Below are 21,230 nucleotides of genomic sequence, written 5' to 3'. Positions count from 1 at the left end.
CAATTTGGGGTTCAATATCTTGCCCAAGGACACTTCTAGAATGCGGGGGGACTGGGATTGAACCACCAACCTTCTGGTTAGTCGTGGACCTGCTCTACTGAGGCACATATTCATACAATATAATAAACTATAATAAATAGCACAAGTTAAGTAGTTGCCGAGGTGCCGGAACAGTGCAATACTGTGTGTTATGAATTCAATTCATTTTATGATGCAGGCTTGTCTCTGGTATCAGTCTGACAGAGGTTTGAGCAGCTGTTCTCTGTCATGAGACAGAAGATGGAGTTGTCTATGCAGCCTGATGTGGCTCAGATAAAGTGTCTTGTGTCACACATTACAATTTAACACCAGGACTATCATCACTGACATTTTGTGATTTTTTTAGTTTAGTTGACAATTAAAATTGCCACCAAGTCCTCTCCAATACTTTCCTGAAACCTAACAGTGGACTTTAAACCGTCTGAAATAGTGAGCTCATCGTTTGTTTAGTCTTGGCACACCCCACAGCCCTACCCTTTTTCCCCTGTGGGATTCATCTTGGAGATAACCCTGACCCTTGTTTAGGATCCTCTCAGCTCAGGTGAGAAACCGTCACTGGAGTGGAAATACAGCTGACGCCCACAGCAAGCAAAGGTTATTATGAGTAATATCCAAGGGTTGGGTTTATTAGGTCCCACCTTGGGGAGAGAGGGACGCCCATCCCCTCAGAGAGGGTGCAAAGAAGGAGATCTCACACTGCTCCAATATTATCCTGCCACAAAAACAGGTCCTGTGAACTCATCATGTTGTTGTTGAATATAATAGTCAAACCTAACAAGGTAATAAACCTAGGTTACCCTAATGCACCATTAGCCAACTAAGAAAAGTGTGACCTGTCACCAAAAAGAAAAAGTAAAATGTTTGGTTTACTTAAGAAAAGTTTGATCTGTCATCAAAAAGAAAATGGAAATTATTCGATTTTCTTAATCCTTTGATGCACAACATGGGTCAAACGTGAGCCGGCTCAGTTTTTATTTTCTTAATCTTTGCAGTGAATTAATTTCATCATTCAGTATTTCAGGTATTCCCCAATTTGTTTCTGATCCTCACAAATCCCTTTTTAAATGTTTTCTTTTGTTACTATCTGAATAAAGAACATTTTTGTATCACTACCCTTCTAATGCACAACATGGGTCAAAAATAACCTGTATGCATTTCCTGTGTTATTTCAGGCATGAGTGTCTCTTTGCTATATGTTTTAAATACATGTTATTTATTATGAGTGTTTAAGTTAAGATGTTTAAGTATTCATTAAACATCTTGTTTTTGATTACCAGAAATGCATTGGATACATTTATTTTTACCTTTACAAACAAACGTTCATTTTGTATTTTGTTAATCACACATGGATCAAAAGGCCCCAAACAGGATGTTTTCCACTACGGACCAGCTTCCTAGGATCCTTTGAAGACATAACAGACTCATCTTCAACTCACCTGGTGAACGCTCCTATCATTAGACAACCGCCTGATCTTCTATGCCATTAAAGGAGCTTTCTTTTATAAAAAATGCGGAATAATAAGCTATAAAAGAATAAAGCCGAGCCTTGCGTGAAATAACACGGGAAATGAATTACGTTTTCCTGAACAATTTGTATAAACAATCCTGGTGGGAGTCGGGAGTTTTCCTTACACATAGACGATCTTCGTTTGGTAGTGACGTTTTCGACCAATGAGAAGCGCGCAGGGGGCGGGTGTTTCTGGCAGGGGGCGAGTGTGCTCCCAGCTCGGAGTGGGCGTCGCAGCGTCTCCCCCCCGGCGGCGCGTACCCTGGTTCACCCTGCACGACGCCCGCTCCGGCAGTGACACTTCTCCACGCCTCGACTCGAACATGACGGAGGGCTCGGCAAGCAAGACGTTCAACGGGGACGCCTGTCATCGGGCGTCGAACGGCAAAAGCGCCGGCAAAAATGGCTACGTCAAGAACCACTGCATGTACCGGCAGCCGCAGAAGTACCGCCGCCCCAGGGAGAAGGTAAAGAGGCCCGACCGGAGGGAGGGAGAGAGAGAGGGGGGAGATAGGGAGAGAGGGAGGGCTGTAAACAAGCGGCGCTGTGTGGGACTCTGTGCTCAACTAGTTTGACTGAGGGGACAAGACTTAGCTCGGATGCTATCCTTCATTCCTACCGCAGATATGAATGGGGGACTTTTCATTAGCTGGGATAGTGTCCCCTCTGAGGACAGCAATAACGTCACCTCTCGTTAAAACCTGAACACCATTAGTTAGCCTCATTTAGCTCGTTTATGTATGCAGCCGGTGTCCTAGCTTAAGTGGTTTGTCTCAAGGCTACATGTTTTCCGGCTAACGGTTGCCAACAGCAACACGGCATTTCATCTTGAACGCTTTAAGTTTCTTATCACGTGGTTTCCGCGAACACTTCCTGTTATCGGCTTCAGGGGTTAAAGCATGAGAGCAGCTCGTTGTTTAGAGAGGAACCTGCCACCTGATCCGGGAGGGTTGTAGTGACTTTTTTCGTAACCTGACACCCTGTTGTCTCTGCACCTCCTGTGTGTGTGTGTGTGTGTTAGAGAAAGAAGAGGTGAAGTTGGACTGGTTTCTGTTTACACTGCCTCTAGTATGAAGAAGACCAGGGCTCTGTTGTGTGCTTACAAGAGAGGCTGTGTGTGTGTGTCTGTGTGTGTGTGTGTGTGTGTGTGTGTGTGTGTGTGTGTGTGTGTGTGTGTATGTGTTGGGAGAGAAGAGGAGAGGAGGCCTGCTTCCACATGACCCTTTAGCAGGAGAGGAATGTCTTGGGTCTATGAAGGGTGTGGTCCCTCCTGTCGTTGACTGAGAAGCACACACACACACACATTAAAAAAAAACACTGTGTGTAGTGGTGGTCGGTGGGGGTAAACACACACTCTTTTGTCTTTCCCTAAGTTGTATAAGATCAACACATAGGAGCAACGTTACACAACAAACCCCACACAAGTTCTGCTGGAGGTAATGCACTTGGCTCCCGTGTTTGACAACATCACGTTCCTGCTGACTTCCAACACACGCTGGATTCATACAACCAGCTCCAGATGCCGTGACTGTCATAGTAATCAGATTATTGTGCATATCAGCGTTTACTTCTCATCCTGCAAGAAGTTTAGACAGCTGTACTTTTTTAACGCTGCTGGTAATGCCATTAGATATCGGCCTAATAGGGAAAAGATAGGTACTAGAGTTAAGTATGCCAATAAGTTTAACACAAATTGAAATCCCAACTCATTTGGATATCTCTCTGGTGAACTACACTATGGCGACTGTTTTTATTCATTGATTTAAAACGTGGTTATTAGCCTATCATGCAGGATAGAATGCAAAGTAGCAATATGTAAATACTGTATTAGGACTGCTACTATTGGTGTTAAGAAGTCCATGGCCCCATGTCATCCTGTTGACATATGCTCTGCAGGTCTTTGATAAGGAAACTGGCTTTTGAAGCACAGGTCTGTGTTTGCAGCAGTAAATTGGGTGCAGGGAATATTCTACCTCCAGTTTCCCTGTTAACCTCTCACAAACACTGCCTTTAGACAATTTAACAGTAAGCCCCTGTGTCAGTCACAGAGCAATAAAAGTCCTTTGCTAATAATCCCTTTAACGAAAATGTGGAATTAGTCAATAAGGAATAAATGATCTCCCTAACTGCTCTAATCTGTGATGCTAGTGTCAATAAATGTTTAGTTAGAACGAGTGATGTGTTGAATAGACAGTTTTGAGATGTGAGAGGACTTACTCCCGTATTTACCCTGTTTTAGGCCTAATGTGAAACCTCCACCATCTGCAGACCTTTATTGTTGTGTATGCAGTGTAATATGATCACCATCTCTTTTGCCAAAGAGCAAGCATGTGACAAGAGCAGGTATCTCAGAGGAGTGGGTTGGTTGGATTCGCTTCTGGGGATAATAGCTTTGCTCTCCAGCAATAAAGGAAGGGCACAGGCCTCTGTTTGTCCACCGGCATAAAATATTAAGCAAACATGACGTCAGGAAAATTGGATTTTGCTGCTGTTGTTGGCATCAGTGGGCAACAGACTGTGAGCGGTGTGCTTCAATTATGGTGTGTGTGTGTGTGTGTGTGTTTTTTTTTTTTTCTATAGAGGTAGTTCACGACCATAGTTCCTAGACTTAAGGACTTATTAAACTCGTGAGAGGGACCTGTTTGACTGGATTCAAAAGCACACACACACACACACTGCAGTGCACTCCTGTTCCCTGGCTCCGAGTTATTTCTTGGAGAAGCATGACTGGTCACATGGGGTATGGTTGCTAAGCTGCGGGGCAGAGTCGGTAATGAGTGATCACCCTCATTTGTTTAGTGTTGGTTTTGTAGAAAGCCTGGCCACAGTCAAATGAGATGATGCTCGTATTTCTTTTTTTATTTTATGTTGCACTTTTTCAGCATGTGACCATGTTTGCACAGGCCCATTATTCAGGATCAATATTGCTATTCATAAAACTCAATGAATTAGAACCCTGGCTTGATGCTCATTTTACTGCTCACTGGTCTATGGGGGCCTGGGTGTGGTAGAGACTCCATTTATAAATGTGCTTATGGAGCCATTATTGGGTTTCTAAATCTCTTTCCAAGAAAAACACAATTTGAACAAATTAGCCCTGCTGTCATGTAGTGTGTGCCCAGCCTTTACTGAAATACCCTGGTCTGCTTTTTATCAAAGTTTATTGGGCTGCCTAGTGTTGCAGATTTAATGAGTTAACAGACTCGAAGCAAAGATAAACAGTAACCTTTTTAAGGAGAAGCTACCAGCTGTTGCAATGGCCTGTTTGAACAAAAAGTGTGCTGAGTTATGTAACATTTATTTTATAATCCTTAAAGCATGATTTAGTTTCGGAATTCCTTAGTCTCCGATTTGTTTGTACAAATGTGGTCTTCCTATGATACAAGCTGTGGTAAATTCATAGAAAACACATTTAATCAGAACTTGTAGAGACTTGAAATGTAAATACAGGCTCTCCTACTTTATTTTCCCACAGAACCGAAATGTTCCTCATAACTCCAGCCTGTACAAGACGCCCTTCATGGAGTCATTTGAGGAGACGCCTCTACTGGTGGCCGTGCTCACCTACATGGGCTACGGCATCCTCACTATCTTCGGCTACCTCAGAGACTTCCTCCGCCATTGGAACGTTGAGAAGTGCAACGTGGCCCGGGAGAGAGAGGAGCAGAAGGTAGATAAGTATTTACATTGAAATCCTTCTGAATGCAAAGGATGATTTAAAAACAAAATACATTTGAAGCAATTGCTGTCCAATTTAGCGGAACCCTAATGCTTAGTTTTCCTCCTTAAAACTGTAAAAACTATCGTCTATCTACCTCTGTTTCTTTCATCTGTCCTCTGCAGGATTTTGTCCCACTCTATCAGGACTTTGAGAACTTTTACACGAGGAACTTATACATGAGGATCCGAGACAACTGGAACCGACCCATCTGTAGCGTCCCGGGTGCCAAGATGGACCTTGTGGAGAGAGTTTCCCAAGACTACAATTGGACCTTTGAGTAAGTCGCTGCCTTGTGGTTTTGAGTGTTGTTGAATTAGAGTGTGTACACGTGCAAGGCGTGGTCTGTAAAGGTTATTACTTCCCACACAGGTGTGTGCTTTTGATCCCTAGTTCAACAAGAAACTCATCTCTTCTGATAACTAGAGGGACTTAAGCCATAATATAACTTATTATAAGTCCCTTTGGATAAGAGCGTCAGCAAAAAAACAAAAAAATGATATAGATGGTTGTGTATAAAGGATTAGTTTCTGTCACGTGGCTCTGAACAGAAACACTAACCACTACCACAAAGCAGGCTGAAACTCACAGCCCTCTACAAATGTTAGCAGTATGAGTATGATTTAGTATCAATACAATTGTGTTCAGTGCTTGTTACTTGGCAGTATTACGCAAAAAACCCTACTTGTGGAGGGGTAGCGTATTACCCAATAAGGAAAACCATTACATTTCTATTTTCTCAAAGATGGCAAAATAGGCTTTTCTGTCTTGGGAAGTGACGGTTGTGTTATACCTTTCATATTCATCTCATTTGTATAATATGCAAAGCTTTTGGTCCATGTTGGACTCTGCTTGCTCAATACCCTTGGAATGATAAACTATAGTTTGTTATCACGGTGCATGATAACCGGGGCAGGTAAAGGCCAACACTGAGCTGGAAATGAATGTCAAGCGACCAGCAAAGACAAGGTCACAGTGTTGATCTATAAAGTAAAGTCCTGGTACCTGTTCTCTGTCTAACTCTCTGTCTAACTCTCTGTCTCTTTTAGGCACACGGGCAAAGTGGTGAAAGACGTCATCAACATGGGCTCATACAATTACCTCGGCTTCGCTGAAAACAATGGTGCTTGCGCCGATGCTGCTATTGAAGCCACACACAAGTATGGAGTTGGAGTGGGCAGCACGCGCTGTGAAATGGGTAAGTGTCAAAATAAATCTTTTGAAAAGCACAAGATTTGGTTTCGAAGCAGATGTGTCACATTATGTCCTCATCTGAGGCTGCTTCCTTTCTAAAAATGAAACTCTTACGCCATTATGAAACAAGTGGACTTCCTAATAAATCTCAGCTGGTACCTCAACAGCCATCCCGCTTTTCTTTGTTGCTCTTTCAGAGTAAAGGCTCAAGTGGATTTGAAGATTGAAAGATTAAGTATGAAATATAATCACATATTGTGAAAGCATATATTCCTTTTCGGTTTGCAAGCAGCTATGGATTTATTTGACACATTCAGTTGTTTTATCTCCAGCAAAAGGAAACTGGGGTTAATATTGTATTCCAGTTATAGGAAATAGACTGACTTCACAGGTATATGTTTGAAAGGTATTAGAAAACACATGTCATTTAAAGGTATGGTTGGTAAGTTGTTTCAGATTTTTTTTTTATCTTATTGGTTGAAATCCTCTTTACGTCCCAATAGCCATCAATAAATAAAGTTCTCTAAAAAATAAAGAAAAACAACTTGTGTCTGTGGCCCTCACGTGCATGATAAGCTCACCAACCATTCCATTAACCATCCTCCCAGTCTGCACCCTACCCGTGCTCTTACTGCAGATGACTGAAGTCTTCACAAGGCAGGGAGGCAAAGAGACATAATGTACCACACTAAAGCAGAGACAATAGCCAGACGTTAGGGATGATGTAGGCGCTGGGATGTATCAGTTGCATATTTTCAACGTGCAGCCCTCTCTTCTAACCTTTCCAGTGTTACAAACTCTAGCTTTACTCATTTGCACACAACTCTGTGAGTTGCAGTAAACTACTTTGGAGACGTTAAACGGAGATAATGTTGTTTCCAGGGACCCTGGACATCCATGAGGAGCTGGAGCAGTTGGTTGCCAGGTTCCTGGGTGTTGAGTCCTCCGTGGCGTTTGGAATGGGCTTTGCAACCAACTCCATGAACATTCCTGCCCTCACTGGAAAGGTAAGGAATTTCATCCACTTTTTTGTTCCGCAGAGAACATGCCACTCCTAATGAATTGATTTTGAAATTTTCTTTGTGTCTTTTTAGTCACCATGACCCTTGTACCTTTACAGGAACTTTATCAGTTTTACTGTTCAGGAAAATCCAGTTTCCTGTATAAAGTGAAAACAAGCTACATTTTCAAATGTACGGCCAAGCTCGAAGGGTTCAGACTGTTCCACAACACACTCGTTTCCGCCCCAGCTTTTCAAAACACTCAGATTACAGTTGCTTGAACAGGAAGTAAAAAGCCCAGCTGACAGGCATGTGTACCTTGTGAGTCAAACAATACATTTCCTGACAGCAACATGAGTGGAAAACACAAAAATGTCAGTGGAATGAGGGAAACTTTCTGTGCGACAGTAAACGTCTGATTCACAGTTCATTAATTCATTACTGTTCCCGTCACTTACCTGCTAACTCACATCCTTATGTCAAGGCATATTTGTGTGTTGTGTAACAAGCTCATTTGTTCATTGACCAGAGGAAGGGACGTGACCTCTGTGATTGTGTGGGTGTGTTGGCTTATTTATGACGCACTGAAAAAAAGCTCTCATCCTGTTATTATATTTGCTTGCTTTTGAATAAAGCATGTGGATATGCACCAGAATACTGCTTTTACGTGAAGCTTTAAAAAAAAAAAATCATGTTTGTTTTTATAACTATTAACATAGCTTTTAATTATATTAACATTTGGCAAGGTTGTGATTAGTTAAAATCCTACCTGTGTCGTCGTTAACACATAAAGATTTTCTTTGGCATCCAGGCAAGTTGCTAAATATACTCCGGAAAAACCGCTTTTGCTGTGCAAGTTCCCACAAGAAGCAGACAGTTTCGAGTGGAAGTCGTTCCCAACACCCGCCCTAACTAATAAACTACAACAGTTAATCATCTGGAGATACACACCCAAGTAATATTCTCACCAAGAACACATCTCTGCGTTTCTGAGGTATTTTGTAACACACAGACATAGACAGGGCTGCAAACAATACTCTGCTGCGGGCAAGGTAATAGAGTCTGAATGAGAAGCAGTCAACAAACAAATTCTCCCATTATAAAAATTGATCTATTCACAGCAGTTATCTACAGACACCACATCATAACGACAAAATATTATTGCTAACTTAAACTGACAATTTAAGTGTCTGTTGTCACTAGTTTTGAGACAATCCATCCCCGGTGAAGGTAACACATTGCCTTCTGGCCGTACTGCTTATATATTCCTAAGACTTCAGTTCACTCTCCTGCCAAAAAGTCATTGCGCAACACTGAAACATTTGTAAGCTTCTGATGTCTATTACAATTTTGCAATTTGTGGTTTGACTTTGACTAATTTGGGATTGCAACTCTTGCATTCGAATCCCATACAAGTTATTACAACTTCCAACATTTCACATACTGAACCTTCTTTTTGTCTTGTTTTAGGGTTGTCTCATCCTGAGTGACGAGCTGAATCACGCATCGCTGGTGCTGGGAGCCCGTCTGTCTGCTTCTACAATTCGGGTCTTCAAACACAACAGTGAGTGATTGCCAATGTTTGGCATTTTTCATGAGAGCAGCTAGATAGAACTGTGGCTTGGGGCACACCCACAGCTTGCAGTAACACAGATGTATAGGATTAAATGGATTTTTTCGATAGTATGTGAGACAGTAATTAGCTTGATCTGCTTTGCTCAGCAGGAAAGTAAATAGGTGTGTGCATCTTTCAGCACGTTGCCTCACTCAATACAAATTGTCTTTACTACTTAACTTCTCTGCTTCTGCAATTCTACATTAATTCAACACAAACACACACACACACACACACACACACACACACACACACACACACATCCTGACATATCCAAACTGTCAGGATGCAGTCAAAGCTTCAAAGGGTGGCCATCATAAAATATTGACTCTCATCCATTTATTTACAAAAGATCTCATGTTACCGTAGAGGAGTTAAATCTATACTTAGCTGACAACGTACTCTCAGTCTTTCATGAGTTACTTAAAGCCTGTGTGAAAACGCCTTTTATTCACACACGTCTCTTATATTGTAGACATGCAAAGCCTGGAGAAGCTGCTGAGAGACGCCATCGCACACGGGCAGCCGAGAACCCACCGACCATGGAAGAAAATCCTCATTTTGGTGGAGGGCATATACAGGTATAAATCCTTTTTGTGTGTGTGTGTCTCACACCTCAGTAGTCGTAGCCACCCACACTCTTAGACACAATAACATTCAGTCTTAAATTGCCCAAGATGGAGAATTTACTACCATAAAACCCACTCTAACTCAGCTAATTAAGTTATATTTCTACTTCACTGTAAATATCATTATGTCACATCTGGGTCACACTACACTTGTGTTCACTGCCAGCTACTTGACACCCACAGCTTTTAGGGTGAAGACCCATTTATCTTTATTTAGCATGACTGGTTCATTTACTCAACAGTAGTGTATAGTATTCACCCATGATGCATAAAAATAGCAGAATTGTGACTTATTTAAAACATTATGCTGTCAAGTCCCCCATAGGTTCAAAGGCTTCTATTTATGACGTAAACTTGACTCCATCTACACTGTAGCAGCAGTAAAACACTGGAAGACATTTATAAATTAATAATTATTTAAGCAGATGAGAGTTTAGTTGAAGAACAAAGGCCTACATTGATTGCTCTTGTTGTTACACTCAATTTTGGCCTAAAAAGATACTATACAAAGACATTTTTGCAAAACATAAATAGAACCAATGCTGTTTTCAGACAGAAAATTGGGTCTGGCCTTTTTTCAGCGTTTTCCTTTCACATATGAAGAAGGCAGTAAGACTCTGTGTCAAACACTTTGACAACAACAGGAAAATGTCCCAGAACATTCAAGTTGAGTGTTTTTGTTAACAGAACATCGACAATGGCATCGGCCCTTATCACAAATGACCTCAAATCTCATTGTCTTTCCAAGTTGACATTTTCCCTGGCATCTTCCTCTTGTTTGACACCTTTTTCTTTTATGCTAAGATATTTGAGTTCTTCCAGTTTTGCGTCTGTTGCATGGTAGAAATATCATCAACATGCCCACTCACTTGTGAGTTTTCCAGACATTTTCCTGCTTGGGGGCTGGAAGGACCATTTCAAGAAAATGTCAGAAGCCACTTACATTTGTGTTCTGGAAGTGTGTTAGCTCTCCTTTTTACGATAATGTATTCCATGTTCTTTGAAGAGTACTTACTATAAAGGGAATCAATCGTACTGATCAATACAGTTCTCAGTGAGGCTGCCGACATAATCAATGGCCTTTACTAATGCTTTGTTAATGGAGTTTCATTTCCACTGGGATTTTCTAAGCAATTGGTACAACTGCAAATGTAGACAATGTTTGGACACACATTGACAGCCCCACATGCACAGCCCAGCAGTTGTCAATAGGGTCGGCATCTGGCATGCTCCCTTAGTTACACTGCAGCTGTGTGATGTTTGGGGTAGATGGTAGATATCAGTCTAAGAGTATATTGTAGAGGGAGAGGTAATGACACATACAGAATTGTTTTTTTTACATTGGCTTCAGAAGGTATTCAGGTGCCTTCAATTTTTATTCCTTCATGTCGGTTTAGTTATAAATGGATAAAATGATCTACAATCATGAACCCACAGTGAGAAACTGAGATATTTCATTTACAGACTCAGACCCATAGATTCTTATTTTATAGAAGCTGCTTTGGTAACAGGTAGAACTTTGTATCTGTTTATACACTTTATATATTTATATATATATATATATATATATATATATATATATATATATATATAGATATATATATATATATATATATATATATACTGTAGATGTGTGGCCTTTATAAATTATGTCAGTTCAGTTTTTTTTGCCACAGGTGGAATACAATCAGGTTCTAGAGAAATCTCAATGATAAAAAGAAAAAAAATGCACCAACAGGATCCACCACCATTTTCTTTGTCATCACAAAGCGTTTGAATACCTTAAAATAAAAATTAGATAAGTTGAATACTCTACCTAAAGTGACTTATGGAGCTTTTTATAATTTGTTGACTTGTCTTTTCTTGTTTGTGTTTTTATCCTGAAGTATGGAGGGGTCCATAGTCCGTCTGCCAGAGGTCATTGCTCTAAAGAAGCGCTACAAGGCCTATCTGTACCTGGATGAGGCCCATAGCATTGGGGCCCTGGGGCCTAACGGCAGGGGGGTGGTGGACTACTTTGGCCTGGATCCCAAAGATGTGGACATCATGATGGGAACATTCACTAAGAGCTTTGGCGCTGCCGGTGGATACATCGGAGGCAAAAAGGTGGGTGAATACCTAAGACTTCTAAGCCTATCAGTGGAACATGAAGCCTCCTCTGTCGCAAGGGAAGAAATAATAGCCGGAGCAATTAGTGATCCTGTTTTGTGACCTGGGTAATTTTCCAGACTGATGAAACCCAACACAAGGTGTGTCATTCAGTTTTGGTGTTGGTCAACACTGTCTACCAGCAATGGGACATTTCGCTTCCTGATTTTCTGAAAAGAATTTGACTCAGAGTGAAACTGCACACACGCCTGTAACCATATGCTGTTTCAGTTGAACCAAGTTAAAAAAAATACACCCACAAAGCATAAATACACTAGATTGAACTGCACCTTATGCAACACTCCAAAAACAGATTTCACTGTGACACATAAGTACACAGTCTTATAAGACCAGGGATATTCACCATCTTGTCCTATATTCAAATTCTCTAACACAGAAAAACAGCATTTAAAACCATGGTTCTACTTACCATCACCAACTAGCAGCCTTATTGACTTTGTATTACTTTATTCCATGGAAAGATTCTGTCTTTACAGAAACGATACTTTATCTTTTTGTTTTTCTTTAGTATTGTTATATTTCAAGTAATGTTTGTCCTACCTGTACTTATGATTTAAGGCATCATATAAAGGCATTATAAAATTCATGAATCACACTGTTGTATCCATCAAAATTGTATTATATTGATACCTACAAATTGTATCCATCAGCGTTGTTTGCTGTCGCTGTTGTCACTTGTCAACTATGTCCTTATTCTCTGATAGGAGCTTATTGAATACCTGCGGCGCCATTCCCACAGCGCTCTGTATGCCACCTCCATGCCCCCCCCTGTGGCCCAGCAAATAATCACTTCTATGAAGATCATCATGGGAGAGGACGGGACCACACTAGGTAGGTCTTTATTCTATTCTTATTAGAAACGTTTTAATTGATTTAAATGATTACGAACCACTTCTCAATGGTTGTCGATTTGAGTTGAGACCTGGACTTATCCTATTAAGTTCTATTGCTGTTATATTTTAAATTATTTTATTTAAATGTTTATGCCCTTGTGGCACTGTTGCTACAGTACTATAGTTACTGACTGTGGGTCAGGGTTAGTTATTTTAAAGATGCCATATAAATAAACCTCAACAAAGTGCCAGAAAATGACACTAATCATTAAAAAATACATATTTTACAGTTGATATCATTTGCAGGTAGTTTGCATAAACCCTTAGTTTGTCATTCTACACTCAACATACCACAGAAATGTAAATCTAATGTTTGGTTCAGCACATGATGCCAAACCAAAGCTCATACTGTGTTGTGATTGCTACATGTTGGACTGATGAAGTTCCTCTTGGTGAGGTTACTTCCTTGTTGGTTTTTCTCTTGCAATTGCAGCAGCAATTAAATGTTTCAGGGTCACTGAGTTTGGTATTCAACTGTGTTTATAGACATGACCACAAGATGGCAGTGTAGATCTGACATTTGTTTCTTTCAACTCTCATTAACTTCAACAAGTGCTGTACTTTGACTCCTTCATCCTGAATACTTGTTAACCTTTACAATATTTTATTTCCATCTGTTTGATAAAGGCCACTATCAGTGGCAAACTGGCAATTATTCACTAGTAAATAAAGCTTTGATACACAGCCTTATCAAGCTGTATAGCCTGTGTAAGCACTCTGATTTCACTGCTACTGGGTTGAAAGTAAAGTATGATGCAAAGTTCATCTCTCACCACTTCCGGTTTTATTATATGATCTTATTTTTCAAGATTGGCTGCAGTGACAGTTGGTATTGTCTCCAAGTTACTGTATTAATTAGGACAAAATAGTGCTTTTTATGTATAGAGATTTTTAGGATCAGTAAAGTATATTATTAGTGCAAAAAAGTTTAATTTCTAGAGCATGGTTTTGCATATTAGGATGTCTCTCTGCAGTTGTCCAAAGCAAACTCCTCCTGTATTTATCTCTCAGGATGTGAAGCTTTTAGTAGCTGATCCAACATTTTGTTCAACATACACTAACTGAACGTAAACTGTTTCCCCCTTGTAGTAAAAACTATTTGCCAGTAGGGAGTGCTGCTGCTCCCTCAGCACCCCATGCTTCCAGCATACTTGTAGAACGGTTTCTGATTCAGGCCAGTCTGATGAAAGGTCTTGAACCGGCTGCACGCTGACTCCTCTACCATTTCCCTTTATGCCTTTCAGATGTGTGATTCTCTGTTTATCTGCGCTTCTATGCCTTCATGCTGGGGTCAGAGCAGCATGGTGCTCAGGGCCAGAGATCTGTACAGAACAAACGCTGGCGACTCATGTCCTACACACACAAACAGATCACCAGGGCTTGTTTTTCTTGCAGGGCGGCACCTCTTTTCCAGGGCTTGATTGATTCCCTTAACATGCTAATATAAGATCAGATTACATTGCTCTCCCAGTCATTCAGCCATGAGGAACAGGAATACACCTGGGGTGTTCTCTTTGGTTACAGCCTTCCCACAGTAACATCAACTCTCTCTCCAGACTGGCTGACCTTGCAGCGTATCCCAGCTTGACATGTTTTCCTTGCACAAGACTAACAATGGTAGTGTGATTGGTTGCAGCCCAGTCACTGTTTGAAATTCAAGCCTTTTGAAGACGCAGACACTGACATGAAGTCAAAGTGACAGCTGAGATACGGTTTGTTGCTGAATTGGAGTTGCCGATCGTAGTTCCTGGCACCGGCCTGCATTAAAATGGACATTTAGTTGTTTGAAGCTCACATCAGTCAGATATGGGGATGAGGCATGATGGTACAAGACAAGTTTTTTCATAACGAAAAGAATGCGAAAGCATTTTGAAAGCAAAATGTCTGAATATCCGACTCTCCAGGTTTTTGCCAACTGATCACTCAGTACTGAGAATAGCTTTGGATTCTTTGTGAACAAAAAAATGTCTGGATAAATATAATGTCAGACTTTGTTGTGTCTCGGCCGCTCTTTGAAGCTGTGATGGCTCGGCTCTGTTATTCAGCACAGCCAGGCAGATGTGTGTTGCTGTTGGCGATTCGTGCACTGTGGTTATTTGTTAGGTTTAGAAGCTGTCTGTGGAGGCTGGGCCTGAGGGATTCAGCGAGTGAATCCACAATATTCGTCAGACTGACATGTGAGGATTGATACCTGTTTAGTTTCAGCCCCTTGACCTCAGACTTTAAGAAGTTTGTCAGGTTGTTTTAAAAGGCGAATGATGTCGTGCCTTCTCCAAATATACATTTAACATGACAGAGTTTCCTGGAGTTTCCTGCACTTTCTTTCAAACTAACTTTGGCTTGTGCTGTCAGAAGTTCATTTTGATTTTCTGCAGTTTAAAAGCCAACTGAATGGAGGGACCCAGAAAACATCAATGATGGAAAAGTCTGCAAGAGTACATGTTGTTTCCTTCACTTGGCCTCCGAACAAGAGCTGATAATTAAATTTTATGAAGCTTGCAAGTAGAAAAATCGTTGCTGCAGTTTAATGGATTGGCCCACAGGTGTTCTCACTCTGTTTAGACCTCTGTACAGGTTGCCTGAAACTACACAAGGACAGGAAAATCTTCATATCCAAATAGGAATCATAACAGTGTATTTCGGGTAAAGCAAAAATGATCAGAGCGAGGAAAATGTTGCTCACATAGTCTGTACGTGTACACACAGAATCGATGAGATCGAATCAAGCATTTAAGTGCGATTTTTTTGGTTTTCTCCTTGCAACAGATCATTGGGAAAGAAAGAAAATACATAAATGTAAAATTAACAATTTAAGTATTGAACCAGTGAACAGTCTTCAGTCTTCACACGTGAAGTTGAGCTACATCGAAGCCCTGTCAGCACTCATGTGGACATTTTGCAAAACTAACCTGTCGGATGCAAAGTGTTTAAACAGTCGCTAGAACAGGTTTTTACAATTGCCTTCAAAAGTGCTCAGTTTCAAAAAACTTCAGTTTCTGTGTACCCATGTGTGCATGTAAAAAACAGAGCGTTTGGTAAACAATGAGATCACAGCTTACTCTGCGCATGCCCGCTGTTGAGCATGCACCAGAACAACAACAACAATTTAAGGCTATTTGTTGGTTTTCTTAACGTTTGGTTAGCACTGCTGGATCTAATTACAAGTTTACAGCTAAATTTAGCACCATTGCACCACCAGCATAACCAGGCATCTGCCTCGCCCAATATTATTTGATGGATCGTTGAGGTAAACTTTATTACCATCAACTGGCCCGGCTTTTTTTCTAGTTCTTGTATTTGTTTTTGTTTCGGGCTGGAAATCTTTTCAAAGATATATCCGCAGTAGTGTAGACAAAGCCTGACAGTACAAACCTTAATCCTAATAAATTTAGTAATGAATAACTCTATAATTTCTGATTACTGCCCAGCAGACTGGTTTGAACTTTTGTAGTTGCCTGTGTTGTTAAATCCAGCTCTAAAACCCCACCTTATGTGTGTTTCTGTCTTTTCCAGGTGCTGATCGCCTCAGACAGCTCTCACAGAACACCACCTACTTCCGCAGGAAACTCCGCGAGTTCGGCTTCATCATCTACGGCAACGATGACTCGCCCGTCGTCCCCATGATGCTCTACATGCCGGCCAAAATCGGGTATGCTGCCTTACACGTCAAGTTATTTCTTCTGTACTCCTCAACATAAGATACCATAATGATGGCTTATAGGCAGAATTTGACTTCATGATTTCAGTTCACACTTTTAAATAGAAGATCTTTAGGACATGGCGATAGAGATGGAGAGTTGGTTTTGGACTGTGTTGCCCTGTGTCTAATGTCACCGTTGCTTTGCAGGGCATTTGGTCGGGAGATGTTGAAGAGGAACATCGGCACAGTGGTGGTCGGATTCCCAGCAACACCCATCATCGAGTCAAGGGCCCGTTTCTGCGTTTCAGCTGCTCATACCAGAGAGATGCTCGACACAGTAAGTCCTCCAATGAGTCGGAAACACTAAATAGATTGAAAATATGATCATATCCTTATTTATTTTAAGTGTTGCATAAAGGTCAATAACCAGTAGCACTTTGGCATTTTCTTGCCATTTCGCCTTTCATTCTCTGTTAACAGAGGTCTTTCTTAGATGTTTTGGAAAAAAGGACGCTCTTTACTCTAAACTGGTTTGGATACTTTCCAGTAGCAGGAGAAACAGAACAGCTTTTATAGACGTGGAAACAACACTGGCTTGAAAATCTAATTTAACCTGTTAGTTACCTTCTTAAATGAAGGTTTTCTTTATATTAGAACATTCAATAAAAACTCTAAATAGGATTTCTTTGATAATCTGGGCTATTACATTTTCTGTGGAACGTGCCACGTGCAGTAAACAACAGCCACTTTGTCTTCAGTTCTCCTCCAGGATGCAAATAGAAAGATACATCTGTTGTGGGTCTTTGCCACTGGATCCAGTTTATTGCTGAAGACTTTATTTTATCCTCCGTATGATATAGGAGTTTGTTTGGACCCGTGGGTGGTTGTAGATCCAAGCATGCAGTAGGCTTCTCTCAACTTTTAATCAAGCAGATCTGCGTGTGTGGCTGCTGACAGTCTGTGTGTGTCTGTTTGTATGCGTTGAATATTAAAGGCCCCCAATATGCTCTTTATTACAAGGGAACGTGCAAGGCCAGGCTGTCTCTAAGCATCACAGTGTGGCTCAGTCAGAGACTTTAATTCGAGCTGTTCTGTCTCTCCAGAGACACTTCATTCATCTTACTGCAGAGTATGTCAACACTGTTTGTAATAGTCCAGTTAAAGGGCATCAGCCCTTCTTTGTAGAGCGCTGCAAGGAGCCGCTTTCTCTTCCCCCCACCCCACCCCGCCCCCTCTTTGGTAAAGCCAGCCCTCGCTATTTCTCAAACCACGGAATCAGAAAAAAGGTCAGGAAGGTAAATTGTTTCCAGGTGTCCTGCCGTGTTGCAGCACTGATACCGTCTCCTGTGGAAAGAGGTGGAGGAGTTGGTTCTTAGTTGTGGTTCAGGCAGAGAGCCTTCTGTTCACCTTCTCCCTTCAAAGCCCACCTCTCCTTCACCTCTCTGACAAGTTGGACGGTTTCAAATCCAAGTGCGATTAAGGTTAATCACTTAATTTATCTCCTATGAAAGAAATCCCCTTTATGAAGATGTAAGGTTTTTAATTATCTGTTGTATGACTTGCTACCTCTACTAATGTAATAGATGTAAATTATGTCTCTTTTGATTTTGATCAATAACGTTCTTGTTCCTCCTGTCCCAGGCGCTGGAGGCCATCAGTGAAGTGGGCGACCTGCTACAGATCAAGTACTCCCGACGAGAGCAGCCCCTCCCCTCCCTGGGCTGGATGTCTGAGGAGAGCCTAACGCAGGGTTGAGTCCCATCATGACCTCCAGCCCCCCCCCTGAATTCTCCCCCTTCCCTTCCCTTCCTACACCTTTTCTCTCCTCTGAGCCACGCTCTCCACCCCGCGTCTTCACATCTCCTCTGACTCTCGAGGACTCCCCAGAACCAAAGTCTCCACTCTGCTGCAGCCCGTTTTCAAGCCTGAATATAGGTGTCCCTGGTGTTGCCTGCCTAGCTTCCCCCCCCCTTAACCGAGGACAACCGATATCACCCGTATCTTTCTGTGCCCGTTGTTACAAAGTTTGTCCTAACTTATTGCGACTGCATCGGTCTAACACCAGTCTTATTCCTGTTTGCACATCGAATGTGTCTCTTAATTGTGCAATAATCACCACAACCTCGAGCAAAAACACCATGAAGTCATATCCGTGCACTCTAAATCTGATCATAGCCATTTCTATGATGCTCTCAAAAGTAAAACAAAATATATGTGTAAATATTATTTATCCCGAAGTTGGTCTAGCTGATTTCAGGTTAGCTTCCCTCAAAGAGAGATACATCATTTCACAGGAGGTCTTATTGTGTATTTATCTGATGGCTTTTTCCTAATCACTTTTACTTGAATGGAGAGTAGAGGATTTGGCTTCTTTCCCTCACCAAGGGATAGATATAGATATAAATATAGATATAGATATATGTATATGTATATATCTATAGGTATGTATGTATAGATATATTTTCTACCCTTTCTCTTAAAATGCAAAGCAAATGTTCCAAAAGAATAGGGAGAGAATCCCATGGAGCAAGACTAAGATATTTTTACTGCTTATTTTCTTAAAATACTTTTAGGCCTTATTTACTGTTTACACCTGCACTCAAAGAAAAAAAAATTGAGCCCTGTGTCTTTAACATTTCTATAAGCTAATGAGCTACTCGTGTGATTGTTATTTTATTGTTTTTTTTTTCGTTCAATCATCCTCACTCAAGTGCATTCGTGCGTTTCAGCGTCGACAACCGTCACGATGACACGCTGTAACCGAGATCTGCATGTATGAAGATGCTACGCCCAAATGCATCTGATTTGCAGACGGCTTTATTTATTGTTTAAGCCCGCTCACTTTTGTGTTGTATGTATCTTAAAAGGCAGCTCCAAATGTGTCCCGATGAAAGGTGCCTATTTAAAACTGACTACTTACACGTCTTCCTCAGTGCAGCACTACTGACAAGGCATTCAAAATGCAAAGATGACGTAGTCACTGAGATTTTGCGAGACTTGTTGAGGTTTTCGCACATTGTTGTTGTTTTTCTCCTCATAAATCATGTGTGATCATTCCTTATCAACCTGCTTTGACACTGTTTGTTTTTAAGTGTATTGTCTGACCTCTCTGTGTGGGGTCAGCCCCAAACATCCTGCTCATGCGTGTTAATGCTCTGTCACTTTATTGATGTGAATCGGAGGGTGCACCAGTGTGCCCGGTCTGAAAGCTGGATGTGACCATTCCTACACGTGTGCAGCAAAACTCAACACAAGTTCAGAGATGCTTTTGTTGATGTTTGTGGCGTCTTAGCGCCTCAGCACAGTGAGCAACACTGTCGTTTCCGGGTCTTTAACTGTACATCCCTTTTGTGTGAGTCATTCCAATTGTATTGTTTTTTTTCCCACTGAAAATGGCTTGAATAATAATTCCATTATACATTTGCTTTAAATGAATAGAATATAAAAAATGGAACACATGACTATGATGTGGATTTGCACTCTTCAGCAATGTGCTCTGACATGAAGAATTTCTTCTTGTCAAAGTTTCCTCTCAATCCTCAATTCCTCTCAGTCTTTTCTGTCTATGGAGGCAAAAAAACCTGTAATTACAAACAGCAACGTGACTGTTCCTCTCAGCCAGGTTTCCCCCGACTGAAACTGAGGAATTTAAGTCCTGAGAGAAATGTTCCAGCTTACCTACCACGACTACCTGCAGACTGACCTGCAGTCAGCGCTCATGGGAACGTGCTTATCAGCCGCTTTTGCCCTTGGTAGTTGTGTTTGGGTTGAAGATAAAACCACTAGGAGGAGTTTGCAAAGCCATGATGTTTGTTGACCATGCTGTTGGAAACTGCTGCAAAGATTAAATCACTTTCTTAGAATCAAGACCTTGAATGACTTTGTGTTTATTTGCAACTCCGACTGTTGACACTACTTAGCTGCCGCTACACTTGCCTTTACCCTGCAGTCCATGATATCGTGGTCGTTCATTACTGTTCTTAAAAGTGTTTATTTGAATACGTTTGTAGTAGCCAGATTAGATAATAATCCATTTTCCCAGCAAAGAAAAAATATTGGTATTCAACTATTTAGGTTTTAAAGGGTTTTACAAGAGTAAATCAGAATAAAACAATTAAACATACATATAATACAACAATAAAAAAGGTAGAATTTTACAATTAAATCAATAGTATTAGTGTAAATAAAGTTCTTTAAGTTTTAAGAAGGGATTTAAAAGAAGCTTGAGAATTTGTCCATCTTCAAGGGCAAAACAAGATCAAAGAGAATGCCGGGATTTAAGAGACAGTATAAAGGCAGAAAAGGATATAATACCAAATCTAAACTCAAGGACAACAAATCAAATAAATCAACATCATTTAAAATTGATGACGACGGAAAATGATAAAAGAAACAATAATAATAGTTAGGAACAGTGCAGTAAAAACTTCTAAAAGCAAGTTTTGAATGATATTTGATTTAAATGTCAACTATTAAAACAACGATGATATGAAGATGTGAGTATTTGTTTGGATGATTGGGTTATGAGTCAATTTAACCTTGTAAATCATCAATAAACCCAGTGGCCCCCCCCTCCTCACAGCTGTGAGCCTCCAGCCCCAAACTCCTGCAGCACAATGCGTGCGTAAAAGCCAAGTTATACCGAACCCGGTTGGCTGGAGCGGTGCACACACACACGCACACACGCACACGCACACACACACACAAGCGCGCACAGGAACCAGTGGATGAACTTCAGCAGGATAATGGATTAGCGCATCGCAGCTAAGAATAAAAAGGCGCAGCGTGCGATGAACTCCAGATGTCGACGCGTCGGAAGAGAACC

At 41.1% G+C, this 21,230-nt stretch overlaps 1 protein-coding gene across 1 annotated transcript; it reads left to right on the top strand.

Annotated features, from left to right (window-relative positions):
- Nucleotides 1–1,802: 1,802 nt before the first annotated feature.
- sptlc2b (serine palmitoyltransferase, long chain base subunit 2b) lies at nt 1,803–20,272 on the top strand. The gene is made up of 12 exons (XM_061090999.1): nt 1,803–2,013; nt 5,022–5,216; nt 5,390–5,544; nt 6,314–6,462; nt 7,341–7,465; nt 8,930–9,023; nt 9,550–9,655; nt 11,590–11,809; nt 12,577–12,703; nt 16,279–16,414; nt 16,613–16,742; nt 18,047–20,272. The coding sequence occupies exons 1-12, from the start codon at nt 1,870–1,872 to the stop codon at nt 18,158–18,160; spliced, it is 1,695 nt and encodes a 564-aa protein (XP_060946982.1). The 5' UTR covers nt 1,803–1,869; the 3' UTR covers nt 18,161–20,272.
- The last annotated feature ends 958 nt before the right edge of the window (nt 20,273–21,230 follow it).

This window comes from Limanda limanda, chromosome 18 (assembly GCF_963576545.1).
Source record: "Limanda limanda chromosome 18, fLimLim1.1, whole genome shotgun sequence".
NCBI classification, from domain to species: domain Eukaryota; kingdom Metazoa; phylum Chordata; class Actinopteri; order Pleuronectiformes; family Pleuronectidae; genus Limanda; species Limanda limanda.
This window is presented reverse-complemented; position numbering and strand designations above follow the sequence as displayed.